The sequence below is a fragment of the Bubalus kerabau genome, chromosome 2 (assembly GCF_029407905.1).
Source record: "Bubalus kerabau isolate K-KA32 ecotype Philippines breed swamp buffalo chromosome 2, PCC_UOA_SB_1v2, whole genome shotgun sequence".
In the NCBI taxonomy this organism is placed as follows: Eukaryota; Metazoa; Chordata; class Mammalia; order Artiodactyla; family Bovidae; genus Bubalus; species Bubalus kerabau.
In genome coordinates, this window is record NC_073625.1 from 5,488,844 (window position 1) to 5,510,471 (window position 21,628).

Below are 21,628 nucleotides of genomic sequence, written 5' to 3' on the forward strand. Positions count from 1 at the left end.
ATTCACTTGCCAATGCAGGGGAAACGGGTTCAATCCCTGGTCCAGGAAGATCCCACATCCCGCAGAGCAACTAATCCCAGCGCTCCAGAAGACAAGCCAGCGCAGCGCGGAGCCTGCACACTACAGCTAGAGAGCAGCACCGGCCCTCCAACACCATGACGACCCAGCACTGCCCAAAGCTAGTTAAGTAATTAATTTTTAAAAACTTTCCAAGGAATGTCCGTTCTTATCAGGTTAGAGATTGGCAAGGACTGAACCGGGCTGACAGCAGGGGTCCCAAAAGCTCCCAGATACAAGTTCCCTGCCATGAAGCTACTGAGGACTACAGTACAGGGGGCAGAAACAGTAGCCGACGCAGTTAGTGTGTGCAAGTCTCTTTCCAATTCCATGGAGGCAGAAGTTGTCATTCTAATTCTTACAGCGGATAAGGATTCCAAACAAAAATTTCTGCAGGCTGCAGATTTCCCTGTTGTTTTTTTTTTTTTTAGGCATTGATTTATTTATTTATTTTTAAACTTTACAATATTGTATTAGTTTTGCCAAATATCGAAATGAATCCGCCACAGGTATACCTGTGTTCCCCATCCTGAACCCTCTTCCCTCCTCCCTCCCCATACCCTCCCTCTGGGTCGTCCCAGTGCACCAGCCCCAAGCATCCAGTATCGTGTATCGAACCTGGACTGGCGACTCGTTTCATACATGATATTATACATGTTTCAATGCCATTCTCCCAAATCTCCCCACCCTCTCCCTCTCCCACAGAGTCCATAAGACTGATCTATACATCAGTGTCTCTTCTGCTGTCTCCTACACAGGGTTACTGTTACCATCTTTCTAAATTCCATATATATGCGTTAGTCTACTGTATTGGTGTTTTTCTTTCTGGCTTACTTCACTCTGTATAATAGGCTCCAGTTTCATCCACCTCATTAGAACTGATTCAAATGTATTCTTTTTAATGGCTGAGTAATACTCTTTCTACTTCTGGAACTCCCTAATGCTGACAAATTAGATATCTCACTAAGAGAGAGTTATTATGATGGCCTATCTTCTTTTTTTGAGTCCCAAAGTAACTCAAATAAAACACAATGAGATATTTTCATAGGTCTTTGAATTTTAGTAGAAATGAAATAGAAGACAATGGGAGATGGAGAGATTTTGTGCATTTCAACAAGCAAGCAACACACCACTTCAATTTGAGACTTAAACATATCCATCCCATCATCTTTAAAGTTATTACTTTTAAAAGCATGGCAAATGTACATTTAAAAATCAAAATACATGACCTCTGAGTAGACTAAACTTTAGCAAGCGTTTAACAAACAAAACCTATGGAAATCCAAGCATCAATTATAATCTTTGATTGCCATAAATTTTACATAAAATTAAAGAGATTTTCTTATATATTCTTTGATTTATATGGTTACCCATTAACACTGCTCAGTCTCAATTAAAAATAGCTTTGGACATAAGAAAATAATTATTTCATAGTCTTCATATTCTGTTTCTGTCAAGTTAGTTGGATGATGAACTAGCGGGCCAGAAAAATGAACTATATTTTTAAAATGTCAGTCTCCAAATTTCTAACGATGTTCCTCGCTTTTTTAGATAATTCATAGAAATTAACAATAAAAGCATAACTGATTACATTAATGGATCCTCAGAATAGTTAGAATATCATAATTACTAAGATCACATTCTTTAAGTGCTTAAGAATAATAAATACCATGCATTCAAAGGTGGATAACAGTAACCTCTTATCATTAACTTAGAACTGTTTGCAATTTTGGCATAAAGTTACATGGAACTTATAATAACCATGCAAGTAAGGCTTTCCTATCTCAGGCTACTTTTCCAAAACAAATCCCACCACAAAGAAAACATTTGTAAGATTAGACTCTCACAAAGGCCCACAGTTATCTAATATGGGCTCTGCATTTGGCCCTGATAACACTGAGATACAGCCCAGAGGATCACAAAGAGTCAGACATGACTGGAGCAACTTAGCATGCACGCATACACGCAAAGTGGCACACAGGTATGGAAAACAGGGAGAAAACCTACCTCACTCCTCCTCCCAAGTGGGTACATGAGAATAGGGAATGTTTGGTTTGCACCTACCAGATCCCTATCAATTTCAAAAAGTTGTCATTTTTGCTAGAATAAACTCTCAAAAGTCAGAGACTATGCAAAAAGCAGTCGGCTTTGTCAGATTACTATTTGTAATTTTCCGGAGAAATAATAAATATTAAAAAATAAGTGTGATGATATACTTAAAGCATTTTATGCCAAAATATTTCTTCCTAAATATCATACAACAGATGCTGAGGAAAGGAAAAAAGGTATCATTCTATCTAAAGTAGTGAAAAGCATTAAGAAATACACAGTATCTATAGAATATCACAATAAAACAGATGGCTTGTAGATATTTCAAATCAATTCACAATGAAGATTTTAAATAATTTCAAAACTTCATGTAAACCTTTAAACCTGACTATTTCATTGAGTAAACACTTTTAATTGCCTATACCAAAAAATAAGTATGTTAATTATAAATTTCTTTTACTATAACTTTTATATGAAACTGTACATAATCAAGTATTTTAAAATCAGTAGCTTATATAAAGTTTAAAAATAAAATAAAATTTAAAAAAAAACTATACTGTCAAAAAAGGAAAAAAAGTGCTCGCTTTGGCAGCACATATACTAAAATTGGAACAATACAGAGAAGATTAGCATGGCCCCTGTGCAAGGATGACACGCAAATTCATGAAGCGTTCCATCTTTAAAAAAAAAAACTATACTGTCTAGGGCTTCCCTGATGGCTCAGTGGTAAAGAATTCGCCTGCCAGTGCAGGAGACATGGGTTTGATCCCTGGTCTGGGAAGCTCCCTCATGCCACGGAATACAATTATGCCTGCGAGCCACAACTCCTGAGCCCTCATGCCCTAGAGGCTGTGCTCTGCAACCAGAGAAGCTACCACAATGAGAAGCTCGCACACCACAGCTAGAGAGTAGCCCTCGCTCACAGCAACTAGAGAAAATCCCGCACAGCCATAAAGAAATTGTTTTATAAAACTATAGTGTTTAGAGAATAAAATTACAAAAACATATTTAAAAATGTGAGTCCATTTTCATCAGAAAAAAATCGCACACAATATATACATGCCTAGGGAAAATATAAAATATACCCAACAGAATATCCACAAAAATTACTAGTGAGAAGTAGAAAAGCTTTTCATTTTCTCTCCTGATATTTTCTAATCTTCTACAGTGAGCATATATTACAGCCTTTAAAAGCTTATTAATCCATGTACATGGAGACATAGTTAAGCGAGAGCAATGCTGAAGGTGTCTTTTTCTTCTAGAGGCACTGTCTGTTCTACTTACCGCTTCTGCGGCCCCTACCTTCTCACCAGGATCTAGACAAAAAGGTAAGAGAAGCCAGAACAAGCAAGCCCAGGGGTCCCAGCAGTGGGGTCCTGGCAGGAGTCCACTCTGTGGTCGGACCAATCTGTACCTTCCCACCCTCCACAAACAGCAGCCTGCACTGCTCACTGACTCCAGGCAGTAAACCCAGGAGGCTCTCCCTGAGCGGTCTATCAGCTTTTCTGAGAGAAGCCTGGATTAATGGTCTCTAGCAGCTCCTGTTTATTATTAGAAAGTTGCCCCTTGAATATTGTCCAAGCCACTAAAAATCAAAATCTGAGGGGAAGGGAAGAGAGGGCAACTCTATACCCTTCAATGGGATGACCTGATCCCTTGAACAGACAGATGTAAATACAACATCCTTAGCCTGAGAACAGAGAAATTAAATGAAAAAAGTTCAATGATCACTTTCCCCGCAGTAATTATTACCACTATCTCAAGCTCTTAAAAAGAAAGTCACTCTGAGTAGAAATTCAGTTTAAACAGTGTTGCTGATAATATTCAGAAAAAAGATCAAGAAATTAGCTTCAACAAAAATAGTCCAGCAAGCTCACATCTACATGTTTATAAAAATTACTCTCAATCCCACACATGAAAAGGAGAATGATACATATTCGATACCTATGCATGCAGAGTCACTTCAGTCATATCCGACTCTTTGTGACCCCATGGACTGTAGCCCACTGGGCTCCTCTGTCCATGGAATTCTCCAGGCAAGAATACTGGAGTGGGTTGCCATTTCCTACTCCAGGGGATCTTCCAGACCCAGGGATCAAACCTGTGTTTCTTACATTTCCTGCATTGGCAGGCAGGTTCTTTACCACTGTGCCACCTGGGAAGCCCCTTCAATACCTATAGGCTAAGACAATTAGGCTTATTTTCAACACTGAAAACAAGGGGTCTTCTGATTAAAAAATGATTCAACCTTTTCTTATCCTGTATGCTCCACAGTGTTTGTACTATGTAAAGTATTATTTGTTTTATAATATCTTGTACTATAGTAACTGCACCATTTCACACTGAATAAAAATTAACAGTTGCCCTTGAAAATAATCAACTACCAAGAGCATTCTGAATCAACTTTCATTAGGGTTTGATAAAATTGAAATCTTAGGAGTTAAGTTTATCTGTAATTTATTTTATTGTCTTTGTGTGGACAAATCAAACTATAGCAGTAAATAATGGAATCTAAGCACTGAGGGCAACATTTTCACCCCCACATATAGCTAAAGACAATGAAAATGCAAAGTAAACCCATGTTAAAACATTCTCCATATATCTACAATTTTGATTTGTGATTAATCATTTGTGATTTATACATATGATGATGCTATAACTGACTTTTTCTAAAGTTCAAAAGCTGGCTGCCATGTTAGACAATGCACTAATGCATTGAGAATTTTTAAATTATAATGAAAATGTCAAAATATATAAAAATCTATTTTAAAATATTAATCTATTTTATAGCATTTTGTAATATTGCTAACTTTTAATAAAAGAATATAGATTTAATAATTATCAAAGATACAACCTTTATCAAGACTATTTCTCAAGTACTAGAAAAGAAAAATTTTCAATAAAACAAACTCCTAATTTCAGAAAGTATGTACCAAGGTCATTCTGTAAAAAGAAAGATTCTTCCATCTACAGAGTGGTCACCTGATACACAGCAACTTGGGACAATCACTCATAGTGTGTTTTTCTGTGGGAGAAAGAACTGCTGCCAAAGAGGGGAAAGGAGATGGTTTGCCAGGTGGTGCAAAAAAGGAACTGAGCCACTCCTTCACATTAGAGGCAGAGAAATCTCACCATCACCAAGCCAACAGGAGGTGGACCAGCAAAAGCTTAGCAACAAGCCTCTTGTATCTTCTACAGACTCCCTCAGCGTCCACATCACAACTTCATAATAGTGCCTCCTCTTCTCTCCCTCAAGGCTGCCAGGCTTTGATATTCATTTTATCACCCATATAACCATGGAGAGGGTCATGCTATCTACCCACCACTAATAAAAACAAAAATCACAATGTGTCTCCAGAAATGCCCTCCCAAACCAAGGGACAGGAGAGAAGTTAGAAGATGAGGGATACTTTAATATCATAAGAAACGCTTAAATGTCCACAGTGAAAATAAATACTTTCTCTAAAAAGAATCCAAATCAGAAAGAAGTAAAACTGTCACTAATTGAAGAGGAAATGACATTATGTAGAGAACCCTAAAGACTCCACCATAAAATTATTAGAACTAACGAACAAATTTAGGAAAGCTGCTGGATACAAAATCAAAAATCCACTGTGTTTCTGTAAACAGTGAACTGTCAGAAATTGAGAAAACAATCCCACTTATAATGGTAACAACAAAAATTAAAATATCAGGAATATATATATATATTATATATAATATATAATAATATATACAAGATATAAGATATAATAATATAGTGTGTGTGTGTATACATATATATCATATATACTTTGTGCAGCATGCAGGATCTTAGTTTCCCAACCAGGGATCGAACCCATACCCCCTGCAGTGGGAGTGTGGAGTCTTAACCACTGGATGGCCAGGTAAGTCCCTGCTGCTGCTGCTGCTGCTAAGTCGCTTCAGTCGTGTCCGACTCTGTGCGACCCCATAGACGGCAGCCCACCAGGCTCCCCCGTCCTTGGGATTCTCCAGGCAAGAATACTGGAGTGGGTTGCCATTTCCTTCTCCAATGCATGAAAGTGAAAAGTGAAAGTGAAAGTGCAGTCACTCAGTCGTGTCCGACTCTTCGCGACCCCATGGACTGCAGCCCACCAGGCTCCTCCGTCCATGGGATTTTCCAGGCAAGAGTACTGGAGTGGGGTGCCATCGCCTTCTCCAAGGTAAGTCCCTACCTAGGAATAAATTTAAACAAGGAGGTAAAAGACCTCAATATTGAAAACTATAAGGCACTGATTAAAGAAACTGAAGACAAAAATAAATGGAAAGAAATTCTATGTTCATGGAATAGAAGAATTAATATTGCTAAAATGTCCAGTTTTCCAAGGCAGTCTTGCAGATTCAATGTAACTCGTATCAACATTCCAACACTTTTCACAGAAATAGAATAGACAATCTTAAAATGTATATGGAACCAAATCACTGAACCGCCCAAGGAATCTTGAAAAGGGACAAAGCTGGAGCAATACACTCCCAAATTGAAAACTTTATTATAGGGACTTCCTGGGGGCTTCCCCAGTGGCTCCGTTGATAAAGAATCTGCCTGCAGTGCAGGAGACCCAGGTTTGATCCCTGGGTCAGGAAGATCCCCTGGAGAAGGAAATGGCAACCCACTCCAGTGTTCTTGCCTGGAGAATCCCATGGACAGAGGAGCTGGGGGGGCTACAGTCCATGGGGCCGCAAAGAGTTAGACTTGACTGAATGCAAAAGTAGGAAGTCAAGAAACACCTGGAGTAACAGGCAAATTTGGCCTTGGAATACGGAATGAAGCAGGGCAAAGACTAAAAGAGTTTTGCCAAGAAAATGCTCTGGTCATAGCAAACACTCTCTTCCAACAACACAAGAGAAGACTCTACACATGGACATCACCAGATGGTCAACACTGAAATCAGACTGATTATATTCTTTGCAGCCAAAGATGGAGAAGCTCTATACAGTCAACAAAAACAAGACCAGGAGCTGCCTGTGGCTCAGATCATGAACTCCTTATTGCCAAATTCAGACTTAAATTGAAGAAAGTAGGGAAAACCACTAGCCCATTCAGGTATGACCTAAATCAAATCCCTTATGATTATACAGTGGAAGTGAGAAATAGATTTAAGGGCCTAGATCTGATAGATAGAGTGCCTGATGAACTATGGAATGAGGTTCATGACAGTGTACAGGAGACAGGGATCAAGACCATCCCCATGGAAAAGAAATGCAAAAAAGCAAAATGGCTGTCTGGGGAGGCCTTACAAATAGCTGTGAAAAGAAGAGAAGCGAAAAGCAAAGGAGAAAAGGAAAGATATAAGCATCTGAATGCAGAGTTCCAAAGAATAGCAAGAAGAGATAAGAAAGCCATCCTCAGCGATCAATGCAAAGAAATAAAGGAAAACAACAGAATGGGAAAGACTAGAGATCTCTTCAAGAAAATTAGAGATACCAAGGGAACATTTCATGCAATGATGGGCTCAATGAAGGACAGAAATGGTATGGACCTAACACAAGCAGAAGACATCAAGAAGAGGTGGCAAGAATACACAGAAGAACTGTACAAAAAAGATCTTCACATCCCAGATAATCACGATGGTGTGATCACTGACCTAGAGCCAGACATCCTGGAATGTGAAGTCCAGTGGGCCTTAGAAAACATCACTGCGAACAAAGCTAGTGGAGGTGATGGAATTCCAGTTGAGCTATTTCAAATCCTGAAAGATGCTGTGAAAGTGCTGCACTCAATGTGCCAGCAAATTTGGAAAACTCAGCAGTGGCCACAGGACTGGAAAAGGTCAGTTTTCATTCCGATTCCAAAGAAAGGCAATGCCAAAGAATGCTCAAACTGCCGCACAATTGCACTCATCTCACATGCTAGTAAAGTAATACTCAAAATTCTCCAAGCCAGGCTTCAGCAATATGTGAACGTGAACTTCTTGATGTTCAAGCTGGTTTTAGAAAAGGCAGAGGAACCAGAGATCAAATTGCCAACATCCGCTGGATCATGGAAAAAGCAAGAGAGTTCCAGCAAAACATCTATTTCTGCTTTATTGACTATGCCAAAGCCTTTGACTGTGTGGATCACAATAAACTGTGGAAAATTCTGAAAGAGATGGGAATACCAGACCACCTGACCTCCCTCTTGAGAAATCTGTATGCAGGTCAGGAAGCATACAGTTAGAACTGGACATGGAACAACAGACTGGTTCCAAATAGGAAAAGGAGTACGTCAAGGCTGTATATTGTCACCCTGCTTATTTAACTTCTATGCAGAGTACATCATGAGAAACACTGGGCTGGAGGAATCACAAGCTGGAATCAAGATTGCCAGGAGAAATATCAATAACCTCAGGTATGCAGATGACACCACCCTCATGGCAGAAAGTGAAGAGGAACTCAAAAGCCTCTGGATGAAAGTGAAAGTGGAGAGTGAAAAAGTTGGCTTAAAGCTCAACATTCAGAAAATGAAGATCATGGCATCCAGTCCCATCACTTCATGGGAAATAGATGGGGAAACAGTGAAACAGTGTCAGACTTTATTTTTGGGGGCTCCAAAATCACTGCAGATGGTGACTGCAGCCATGAAATTAAGACGCTTACTTCTTGGAAAGAAAGTTATGTCCAACCTAGATAGCATATTCAAAAGCAGAGACATTACTTTGCCAACAAAGGTTCGTCTAGTCAAGGCTATGGTTTTTCCTGTGGTCATGTATGGATGTGAGAGTTGGACTGTGAAGAAGGCTGAGTGCTGAAGAATTGATGCTTTTGAACTGTGGTGTTGGAGAAGACTCTTGAGAGTCCCTTGGACTGCAAGGAGATCCAACCTGTCCATTCTGAAGGAGATCAGCCCTGGGATTTCTTTGGAAGGACTGATGCTAAAGCTGAAGCTCCAGTACTTTGGCCACCTCATGTGAAGAGTTGACTCATTGGAAAAGACTCTGATGCTGGGAGGGATTGGGGGCAAGAGGAGAAGGGGATGACAGAGGATGAGATGGCTGGATGGCATCACTCTCTCAATGGACGTGAGTCTGAGTGAACTCCTGGAGTTGGTGATGGACAGGGAGGCCTGGCGTGCTGTGATTCATGGGGTTGCAGAGAGTCGGACATGACTGAGTGACTGAGCTGAACTGAACGACTAACTTTCACTTCTCCCTGGCAGCCCAGTGGTTATGACTCTGCACTCCCACATACCCCATGGCACAGGCAAAAAAAGAAACAAAAACTAACTGTATTACTATTTACAAAGTAATATAGTAATCAAAACAATGTGGTAATAGCATTTAAAAAAAAAAAAAGAAGACAAATCAGTAGAACAGAACAGACCCCAGAAATAAACCCATACCTATATGGGCAATTACTTTATGACAAAGTTGGCAAGAATATACACTGGGAAAAGGACAGTCTCTTCAATAAGTGGTGTTGAGGGACTTCCCTGGTGGCTCAGTGGTAACGAATCTGCCTGCCAGTGCAGGAGACAAGGGTTTGATCCCTGATCTGGGAAGATCCCACATGCCACAGAACAAGTAAGCCCGCGAGCCACAACTACTGAGCCTTCGCGCTGGAGCCCGGGAGCCACAACTGCTGAAGCCCAAGATGCCCCAGAGCCCATGCTCCACAAGAAAGGCCACCACAAGGAGAAGCCACACAGCAACGAGAGAGGCGGCCCCACTCACAGCAACGAAGACCCAGCGCAGCCAAAAATAAAATTGCAAATAAGTGGTGTTGAGAAAAAAAGGACAGCCACATGCAAAAAAATGAAACTGGACCCTTATCTTACACCATACAAAAAAAAAAAAAACAAAAGATGATTAAAGACTTGAATGTAAGACCTGAAACCATAGAAGTCCTAGAAGAAAACCAGGAGTACACGCTGTGACATCAGTCTTGGCGATGGTTTTTTTTACTTGACCCCCAAAGCACAAATAAACATGTAAGACTACAACAAACTAAAAAGCTCTGCACAGCAAAGGAAAACCATCGAACTTATAGAGGAAAGTACCGAATGGGAGAAAATATCTGTAAACCATATACCTGATAGAGAGTTAATATTCAAAATAGATAAAGAATTCATACAACTCAAGAGCAAAAACTAGATTCATTAAAAACTGGGCAGCAGATATAGATAGATATTTTTCCAAAGACAACACATGGCCAACAGGTATATGAAAGGTGCCCAACGTCACTAATCTCAGGGAAATGCAAATCAAAACCACAGTGAGATACCACTTCACACCTGTTAGAATGCTTATTATTGAAATAACAAGCACTGGCAGAATGTGGAGAAAAGGAACCCTTGTGTGCGTTGGTGCACATTCTGTACACTGGTGTAGTCACTATCGAAAATAATAGGAAAGTCCCTGAGAAAATTTAAAATAGAATTACCATATGATCCAGCAACTCCACTCCCAGGGATTTACAAGAGGAAAATGAAAACACTACTCTGAAAAGATATACGCACCCCCAGGTTCACTGCAGCATCGTTTACAGAAGCTAAAACAAGGAAGCAACATGAATGTCTATCAGTCAAAGAATGGATAAAGAAAATGTGGTGTTTATATACAATAGAATATTATTCAGTCATAAAAAAGAATGAAATCTTGCCATTTGGAACAACATGGGTAGATTTAAAGTGGATTCGCATTTAGTGAAATAAGTCAGAGAGAGAAAGACAAAAATACTGTACAATCTTACTTATATTTGGAATCTAAAGCAAAACAAAAAACCAATGTGTATCTATTTATTCATAGATACAGAGAACAAATTAGTGGTTGCCAGAGTTGAGGAGGGGGGAGGAATAGGTGAAGGTGGTCAAAAAGTCCAAACTTCCGGTTATAAAATAACTACGTCCTGGGATGTAATGTACAGAAGGCAACTATCGTTACCAGCGCCATGCTGTATAGCTAATAACACTGTGTTAAGAGTAGGTTTTAAAATTTTCATCACAAGGAAAAAAATATGTAACTACGTATGGTGATATTAACTAGACTCATTGTGGTGATCATTTTGCAATACAAAAATATTCTGACAAAAACGAAAATGCTAATCACTGGATTTTTTTTAATCTAAAGAAGGGGAATACAAGGGTGTTGTGTATGTGTGTGCACGTGCACACATGTGCACACATGGGCACTCATCTAAGAGTTTACTGTGTGCAAAGTATTGCAGGAATTAAATGAATACTCTCAAGCCTCATAAAAGTTCCAGGAAGTAGACACTACTAATAATGATTTCCTTTTTACAGCAAGGAAACTGAGGCTTGAAGAATTTAAGCTAACAAAGTTAGTATGGAAAAAGCTGACTTATGAAACCAGGTGGTATGATTTTGTAGCCCATATTCTTAAAAGGCATCATCTTACAATGTTATTCAAAATACATACACCTTGAAAAGGAAGTATACTCCCTAGTCTTTCATGTGAAAGTAAAAGAAAGGTTATTAGAAAGAAGTATACACATATTCCTCAGGAGGCTTTTCTCTTTTCACCTTGTGATATCACCATATCAAAGACAAATTGCTTTGGTTGTAACTTTTTAAGCAAGGTAATGTGTAAAGGATGGTTAAGAACATAGTGAAAGTGAAAGTGAAGTGAAAGTCGCTCAGTCATGTCCGACTCTTTGCAACCCCATGGACTGTATGCTGCTGCTACGTCGCTTCAGTCGTGTCCGACTCTGTGTGACCCCAGAAACGGCAGCCCACCAGGCTCCCCCGTCCCTGGGATTCTCCAGGCAAGAACACTGGAGTGGGTTGCCATTTCCTTCTCCAATGCATGAAAGTGAAAAGTGAAAGTGAAGTCACTCAGTCATGTCTGACTCTTCGCAACTCCATGGGCTGCAGCCTACCAGGCTCCTCCATCCATGGGATTTTCCAGGCAAGAGTACTGGAGTAGGGTGCCATTGCCTTCTCCGTCCATGGAATTCTCCAGGCCAGAATACTGGAGTGGGTAGCCTTTCCCTTCTCCAGGGGATCTTCCCAACCCAGGGATCAAACCCAGGTCTCCCGCATGGTGGGCGGATTCTTTATCAGCTGAGCCACCAGGGAGGCCCAAGAATCCTGGAGTGGGTAGCCTATCTCTTCTCCAGCAGATATTCTCGACCCAGGAATTGAACCAGGGCCTCCTGCATTGCAGGCAGATTCTTTACCAACTGAGCTGAAGCCCATAGGGCTGGTTTAAATCCCACTTTTGCCTTAGCCATGTAATGCACATTTTGTTACCTAATCTGTAAGCTCCTGTTTCCATCTCTGGAAATGGCTATAATTTTACTGATCTCCCCTCTTCTTTAAAACTGGGTCCTATTTACATTAAGATTTTTAAAAATACAGAATAGGGTTTTTTGTGTTTTTTTTTTTTTTTTTTAACATACTTAGTAAAATGCAACTGTTGCTACCAGTATTTAATGTATCTGAAACTACTGGTAAACACACTTGTATTCAGAAAAGTTAAAACAGTCTATAAAAACTGTTTCTAAATACTGCAATCAGTTACTTGAGAATGTATCTAAAGAACATTGCAACCTCATCACTTTTCCTAAGGGCAGAAGACTTCAGAAGTTAGTATGTCAACTATCTAATTGATTAACAATAACTCAGTTTGGACTAAGTATCCAGCTTTTTGCTAAAAACTATAAAGGATACATAGTCTCTGACTTGAAGAGCTGATAATCTAATTGTTAAAACAAAGGTATCACACCGTGAAAGTTACATTAAAAAGAACAACATTTATGTTTTATGATCCATAAGGGTAACAAAACTTTGGTGAGACTTTGAGCTAGCCTTGAAGTGTTACTTAGCCTGGTAAAAAGAAGAGCAAGAGGCAGTCCTGATGGAAGACAAGAACACAAAATGACAAAAACAAGCGTGATGCCCAGGGGACAAGCGAAGAGGGAAATCTAACTATGAGGACAATATGGAATAAATGTGAACTGGAACACAGTTTATAAAAAACTGACTTGAAAGTCTGGTTGAGGAGTTTAGACACAAAAATAAGCCACTAAAGCAAAATTTTTAATACAAATATTTAAATAGTATTTATATACACAGTCATGTTTCCTAGAAACTAGAAATATTCATGGTCAAAAAAGTTTTCTATTTCATTCAATTTTACTTTTAAAAAACTCCATGGTTAACAGTAATTTTATACTTAAGAAACTTGCGTTTTAGAAATACTGAAATATTTACAAATAAAGTGGATTTGCTTTGCTTCAAATAATGAGAAAGGGAAAGGTGAGTGATCTTGAGCTGATGACCACTGAAGCTTGATGATAGAGTCTCTGCATCATTCTGGCCATCATAATTGTATAGGCCTAATATTTTCCTTTATAATGTTCTTTTTTAACCTACCAAATTAGAGTAGTACTTGGAAAAGATGAATATTCAAAAAGAGATTAACTGTATTCTAATATTTCCATACATTTATTTTTTGCAACAATTTAAACATGATAAAAGACTGACTGAATGAAATAGATTATTAGTCTACAAATCAAACTTTACAAACTAAAAATTAATTCAAGAAATTGTTTGCTTCGGAGAAGCCTTCACAGCTGTTGTCAATTTTTACTCAAAATAGTTCTACTATAGTACTTATATGTCACTTATTAAAAAAAAATCTTGTTAAGATACTGCAAATCAAACATAAACGCAATGCACTATTAAAAGAAGTTAATAGTGTTAAACCGCTGTGCTTTGTAGTTTCAGATGCTGAAGCGTAAACTTGGGCGGAGGGACCGTGTTAACACTACCTGGCGGCACACATGCCACGCTCGGCATCACCACAGCCCAGCTCCCTAAAGAGAACAGTACCGCGGACTAATGCCATTTTTATTTCTTCCCATTACCCACAAAGAGGTAGCAACATAGCATGTTTCAATAAAGCAAGCAAAATTAACTGTCTTCAGAAATAGATGACCTCTGCAACAAATCCGTGAACTCTCGCAAAGGAATAAAATGCTTTCACTCTGGCTCAAAGATATTGTGTGAAAGCAACTTTACATCTCTTAATGTGTGCTTCTTGAGCTTCACTGACAAAGGCAAACATTTATTAAGCTCAGCAATGTGCTACATATATTGTCTCATTTAATTATCAATGCAACCTTATTTTACAGATGAAGAAATAGGTTTAGAAAGATTAGACCCCTTTCTGCAAAGTCCCAGTAACTGTTAGAGACGGGATCCAAATCTCCATGTTCAATCTGACAAAGTCCATGCTCACAACCACTTCCCTATATTGCCCCTGATAAAATTTAACTATGGCCTATGGTCAATGATGTATATTATGGACATAAAGATGCCCACATAACCCAACTTAAATTTAAAGCAAGCATCAAATCTTAAAGTGAACTTATTGAGTGATTACCTTTTTAATAAAGTTCTAATTCAACAGGAGGATATAATTTACAAATAAAAGAATGATTTTTACTTTAATTTTACTCTATTTCCCTTAATAGTTTTTATAATGAGAAAATATTTAATCAGTAAGTCAATTTTAGTTTCAAATGAATTTTTCTGATTTTGAATGATATCCTCTAAGTTTCATCAAACTTTTTATACAAATGAAAATTTTCCATTGAGCGTGAAAGAAAAAGTGGTCATTTAATAATCTACAAAATTAACTAACAGTAAACAAAAAACTGCTTTTAACTGTTAAAGCTAACCAATTCAATCTTGGAGCAAAATATTTACCATTACAGAGAATCAGCAGTTCTCAGAGGAAACACTGATCGGGCCTCAACAGTTCCAAACAGTGAATGAGAACCATCTGGCCAACACAGAAGTGTTATTTTCAGAAGTTGTTTGATTTTAGTGACAAGGGTAAAAGGCCCCCAACCTCCATGTTCACAGGGATGGCTAACTTATTTTATTATCAACACTTTGTCTTTCCTGGCTCTAGTCTATTCATGCATACTATACATTACTGAAGTAAAACATGCAAAATTCGGTGAGATCCAGCAATGACAGTCTCCACGTTGGCATGCAAACATAAATATATAGTTTCCTGTTATCTGTAACATCCTTTTTACAAGGAATGCTTGTCAATATAGCAAAACTGCTATTCACCACACCTGACCCTCACCCAACCAAAAAAAAAAAAGAAACGGAGAACTTTATAAAAAACAAACAAACAAAAAAAACAAAAAAAAAAAAAAACAAAAAAAAACGCCAATACGAAAGTTTTCTTAGGTGTTTTGGAAAAGGGAAGGTCCATCGAAAAAGTCCCCGGGAAAACGTAACGCTTTTTATTTTTCTCCTGGATACACAGCCAGTTGGCTGAGCTGGGCTGTGTGTGTATAGGAAGTGACCCCGGTCTGAACTCGGTGCTGAGCAAGTGAAATGCGGGTGAATTATCGATCCGCCGTGGGAATCGGATCCTCTAAGGTCTTCCCTCCTCTACTACTTTGCCAGCAGGAACCGAGCGCCGCCGCAAGCCTTCAACTCCAGGTCGAACCACTCGGGTCACCTCTCCAACACTCCCCGCGCAGCCCCCGCCCAGTCTGGCCTGCGATGCTGACACAGGTAAGCGCTTCTTTTCATAATCCCGCTGTGACAGATAGACGCCCTACAGTGTAACATTCACTGCAGCGGACGGCATCCCGAACGCGCTTTCCACCCGGCGAGCCTCTCGGGACCGAAGGGTACTGGCCCGAGCCGAGTGCCCCGGCCAAACCCTTTCTCCTCCGAGAGGAGGGCGTCAGACACGGTTCAGCATTTACAACACAGACACACGCGCGCGCGCGCACACACTCGCGGCCGGGCGCCTCTCCGGAGGCTCTCAGGACACATCTCAGGACACAGACACACACGCACCACTGCCGCCCCTCGCCCCCAGGCCTCCAGCACCGGGGAGGAGCAGAGACGGGGCTCCGGGCGCTGCTGACGGACTGCTCGTCGCCCCAAGTTTCAGGCGCGCGTTGCGCGCTCGAACCTCCGCCGAGGCAGAGAAGAAAGAAAGGGGGGGGCGGGGGTTCGGCTGGCAGCCGCCCCGACGGGGCGCGCGTCCGGGGAGCCGGGTTTCCCTGTCCTCCCGCCCTCCTCCGGCCCGGCGGGCATCCTCCTCCCAGCCACCCCCGGCGCCGCGGGCGGGGAACAATGCCGCGGCCCGGACCCCAGCCCGCCCCGCCGCCCCACTCACCACCCAGGTCAGCGCCCCGTGGCCGCCGGCTCCCGCGCCGCCGCCGCCCGCCTTGGCCATTGCGCGCCTCCTCCGCTCCGGGCCCTAGGCCGCCGCTCCGCCGCCCGCCGGCCGCCCGGCCCCCCGCTCCGCTCCGCACCGACCGCGCGCCCGCCGCGCTCCTAGCGGCGCCGCCCCCCGCGCCCCATCGCCAAGCCCGGGGCGGACGCCCGGCCGAGCCCGCTGAGGAGGCCGCGCCGCCCGCCGCCCTCAAACTCGAGGCGCGCGGCCGCGGCGCCCGGGCCTAGCCCGGCCCTGAGGCGGCGGCGCCGGAGCAGGAAGCGCCGAGGCCGGCGGTGGGCGGCGGCGCGGCCTCCTCCCCGCCGGGCCGAGGCCCCGAGTGCGGGCGGCGAGCGCGGCCGGGAGTCGGGCGTCCGGACGCGGCGGCGGCGCCCTGTCTCTCCTCGGGCTCCGCGGAGGCCGCCCCTCGGGGAGCTGGAGCGGGGTCGCCGCTGAAGCCGAAGCTGCGTGTGTCGGCCGCGTAGCAGCCCGACTTCCTTACAGCCCCTCGCCGAGACGGACAATAAGCGGAGCCGCCGCGGCCGCGGTCGCCTCCCTCCTGTCCGGCATAACACCGCACACACACTCGCACCCAGGGAGGGCTAGGGAAGGCCGGCGGGGAGAGGGCGGGCGAGCGGCCTGCCCCGCTGTCACTCACGCCGCGGCGCCCAATCGGGGCCCTGTCGCCAAGCCTCTCGGCCTATCCCAAAATTCCAAGCCCCCCCGGAGGGGCGGGACCCGAGGGGGGGAAACGTCATTGCGGGTAGCAACCGAAGGGAAGACTTGGGGTTTTTGTTGTGTGTGTGTATATGTGTGTGTGTGTGTGTGTGTGTGTTTATGTGTGGTGTGGTGTCTCTGAGGAGTTTTTCCGTTTGAAGGCTGCGCAGGGGCTGCTGTCAGGGGTCACCTGAGGGCGGCGAAGGATAAGGGTCGACTTGGCCTCGGCTCGGCTTTGAATCCGCCAAGCTAGCTGTTTGCTCTAGACCGGCGGGCGAAGCGGGGTGCTTCTCGGCCCGGGACCGCGGGTGGGGGCCGGAAGAAGCCGGGGGCGTCCCGGAGGGAAAGTATTTTTTAAAGAGCGCTTGTGACCGCCGGCAGGACGTTGCAGAGCGCTGGTGCGAGGAGGGGCCCCGAGGCCCCGGGGGAGCGCCGCGGTGAGAGGAGCCTCCGCTCAGACCTGCCCCTCCTCCATCTCCTCTCTCTCTCCTCCGTCCCCCCAAAAAGGACCCGGTCTGTCTGGAGGAAAAAACCCGCTCTGAAGGAACTTAGATGATAAAGGGGCGCGCCGAGAACGTTCCAGGGAAAGGAGACCCGGCGGCGTGAGGGTTCGCCTCGTCGGTGACCTTCCCTCTCCTCCAAACAATGAGAGCATGTCTCTGTCACTTCTGAGCCTCTTCGGTCCACAAGCGTGCCGCCTCCTGTCTTTAAGAGGGAGCACGTTTAACCTTTCAATGTCCCAGCACACGACTGAGGAACCATGTCACTGACCTTAAAGCTTTCTAAGAAAATCACCCACACATGGCTTGCACCTCAGCCTGGCCGACGAAGATGGCTTGACTTTGGGTCCTGCTCTTGGGGAGAAATCCATGCCAGGCTGTGCCACGGGCTCAAGATAAAACCCGGGCCTTGGTTTCAAGTCGTTTATAACCTGGCTCGAAAGACAGGCCAAAAGGGAGCTAACTATCATCCAACAAGAGTACTTGAGGGCACGACGTGCCACCAAATAGCTGGGACAAGAGAGCTTTTTGAGAAGGTGAAAACCGTATTGCTGCGTGGCGAAACGGTGTGTTTTGTGAACTTCCAACTGTGCGTTTCCCCTCGAGGGGAAACAAAAATGTCTCGGGTCACAGCTTTCAACTGACTTCAGAATCTAAAGAGGTGGAGAACTCTGAAAGGTGGAAATAATTTAAACATAGTTGTTCTTAATTAGCTCTCTAGCGACCATGTAATTTTGGCATATCTGGGACTTTAGTCCAGAACAGTGAAGCCTTTCTTTACCTTGAACTTGAGGTGCCAGCTTGTAAATCAGACCAGGGTCTAGTCTGGGCTGAACCTGATCAGCTAAGTATCCCTGCCTTGTTGTTTTACCTTCAAGGACCTCTCTGCTTGCACCTCCTTAAATTGAGGATTTTTGCTGTTGTATTTACTGGGTCTTTACTTCTTCAAAGTACACATATATTCTACAAGTTTGAAAAGGGGTAAATAATTAAGGGATCTGAGATTTTTAAATAAAGATATATGCATTAAATAGAAGCCAAGCTATAAAATTTATACCCATGTCTTTTCTTAAATGTCAGTTTTCAAAGCTCTTTGATCTCAAATTTTCAAATGAATAAAATCATATATTCAAAAGCCAGATGGGTTAATGGAAATTCATGTTCATCTTTTCACTTGCTTCATATGTGAGGTACTGAGGTCTCTAGCCTTCTAAGCATGAAGACCCTCTAGTAAATGTAGCAAGATTATTCTCTTGAAAATACTGACTTACCTTTAAAAATGACAAATAAAGGAGCTGTTGAATAGAAATGCAAATCAACAGTTTAAAGCAGATCTTCACAATAAATGGGAAAAAGTACCTAGATCACAAGCTTCTCAGCTCCTGAAGACACAATGACCTGTTTAACCTCAAGCAGCCAACAACATGTATTTATGATAAAAGTGATTGTATTGAACTTCAGTGCAGCATTCCCTTCTGGGACTTTGTCAAATAACTTCCATTTACTGAGTAATCATAGCAATAATTGCCATATTTAAAAAGCTTCTATGGGAGATCATAGGCAAAACATTATCTGACATAAATCGTACCAATGTTTTCTTAGGTCAGACTCCCAAGGCAGTAGAAATGAAAATAAGCAAATGAGACCCAATCAAACTTACAAGCTTTTGCACAGCAAAGGAAACCATAAAAACAACAAAAAACAAGAACAAAACCAAAGAGACAACCTACAAAATGGAAGAAAATATTTGCAAACAAAGCAACTGACAAGGGCTTAAATTTCCAAAAGGTAAAAACAGCTCAAATTCCTCAACAACAAACTCAATCTAAAAATGGACAGAAGACCTCAGCAGACATTTCTCCAAAGATGACATAAAACTGGCCAATAAGCACATGAAAAAGTGCTCAACATTGCTAATTATTAGAAAAGTACAAATCAAAACTACAGCTAGCTACCACGTCACACAGGTCAGAATGGCCGTCATTAAAAAACTCTACAAATAACAAATGCTGGATAAGATGTGGAGAAAAGGAAATCCTCTTACATTGTTGGTGGGAATGTAAATTGGTACAACCACTAGGGAGGACAGTATGGCGCTTCCTTAAAAAACTAAAAATAAAATGACCATATGACTTAGCAATCCCTCTGTTGGGCATGTGAAAGTCTGACTCTTTGTGACCCCATAGACTATACAGTCCATGGAATTCTCTAGGCCAGAATACTGGAGTGGTACACCTTTCCCTTCTCCAGGGATTGAAGCCAGGTCTCCTGCACTGCAGGCAGATTCTTTACCAGCTGAGCCACAGTGAAGCCCACTCATGGGCATATATCCAGACAAAACTAATTCAAAAAGATACATGCATCCCTATTTTCAAGCAGCCCTATTTACAGTAGCCAAGACATGGAAACACCCTAGATGTCCATTGACGAAGGAAAGGATAAAGATGTGGTGAAAAGATGAAAGTGTTAGTTGCACAGTTGTGTCCTTCTGTTTGTGACACCATGGACTGTGGTCACAGAACCCACCAGGCTCCTCTGTCCATGGAATTCTCCAGGAAAGAATACAGGAGTGGGTAGGCATTTCATTCTCCAGGGCATCTTCCCAATCCAGAGATCAAACCCAGGTTTCCTACATTGCCTGCAAATTCTTTACCATCTGAGCCACCGAAGATGTGGTACACATATACAATAGAATATTACTCAGCCATAAAAAAGAATGAAATAATGCCATTTATAGCAACATTGATGGTCCTTGTCATATTGAGTGAAATAAGTCAGACCGAGAAAGGGAAATATCATGCATCATTTATGTGTGGAATCTAAAATGACACAAATGAGCTTATCTATGAAATAGAAGCAGACTCTCAGAGAACAGACTTGTGGTGGCCAAGGGGGAGGGGGTTTGGCGAGTGATGGGATGGGAGATTGGATTAGCAGATATAAGCTGTTATATGTAGAATGGATAAACAAGGTCCTACTGTATAACACAGAACTATATTCAGTATCCTATGATAAACCATAATGGAAAAGGATATTTAAAAGAATGTATATATGTATATCACTGCTGTACAGCAGAAATGAACACAACATTGTAAATCAACAACACTTCAATTTAAAAAGCTTCTGTGTCAAGGTTTGTCTCATTTGTAATACTACTCTTTATTCATGTGTTTTACATTTAAAGACTTACTTTCCACCTCATAGCTAGCACTAGACAAAATGAAAAATTGTACAAATCAAAGTCAAAACCATTAACTGTCAAAATAAAGTCCTTTATTTAATCAAGCTTTCTGAGTAGCTTCTGTAATCTAACTACTTTAGAATTTTTAGTCTTAGATCTTATGTTTCCCTTTTATAGCAATAAAAAAATTAATGCCTATTATATTTTAGGTACTCAGGACCTCGTAATTCAAAAAAGTTATGAGGATATAGTCTTGGCCTTGAGTTTACACCTTTTGTAATATATTGATAGTTTTGAGATAAACTTTAAAAAAACAATTTATATGTATTCATTCGCTTGTCAATAGTTTACCTGATGTGTCAAACCTTTCATCAGATTTGTTAGTCAATAAATACAATAGTTTTACTAAGAGAGTAACTCAAAACTATACTTTGAGATCCATGGCAAAATTTCAAGAGAGTTTCCACTCAAATCATATCTTGTTCCAACACTGAGGTTCAGTTGGGAGGTGAGGAGAGAGGTGCTAATCTTTCACTCAGTGACATTTAAAGAAGGTAACATTTGAATTCAAAATTCAGTGTCTGCAACTTTACCTCTTCCCTTCCTCTCATATTAGCTTTTATAGACCAATAACATATACAAAGTCACTGGGCAAAGAATAAGAACAATTCAGTAAACTCAATAAATGATTTTCTAGATAATGACTATTGTTTTCAATGTAACTTACTTTGTTACATTTCTTGAGACGTATATGCTCATGTTAAGGAAGACAGCTACCAGCAGCGTAGCCGTTTGTGTTTCAGCATTTCTATCCTAAATATTATAGTAAGATTATTAATTCTGAGACTAATTGCTCCAAGCATTTCCTAAGCATATTTTTATTTTTAAAAAGATACTTATGCACCAAAGATAACAGGTGTTTATTGATGGTGGAAGACATTAATGACCACCACATTCCTGAGTATTAC

The 21,628-nt window shown here is 41.8% G+C and overlaps 1 protein-coding gene and 1 non-coding gene across 6 annotated transcripts in view; one reads left to right on the forward strand and one right to left on the reverse strand.

Moving 5' to 3' along the window:
- TOP2B (DNA topoisomerase II beta) overlaps positions 1–21,628 on the reverse strand; it is a 97,776-nt gene that overhangs the window by 48,659 nt on the left and 27,489 nt on the right. For 2 of the 5 annotated variants that reach the window (XM_055566918.1, XM_055566917.1), the window contains exon 1: positions 16,224–16,842. The exons of 2 other annotated variants lie outside the window; for them this stretch is intronic. In XM_055566918.1, coding sequence (XP_055422893.1) covers positions 16,224–16,283 — 60 coding nt within the window. In that variant the 5' untranslated portion in view covers positions 16,284–16,842. Of the gene's footprint in view, positions 1–16,223; positions 16,844–21,628 lie in introns of those variants that run through there. One more of the 5 variants, XM_055566920.1, reaches the window with a different exon arrangement.
- Positions 2,683–2,789, forward strand: LOC129645084 (U6 spliceosomal RNA). The gene has a single exon (XR_008711175.1). It is a non-coding gene; the product is annotated as a U6 spliceosomal RNA (small nuclear RNA).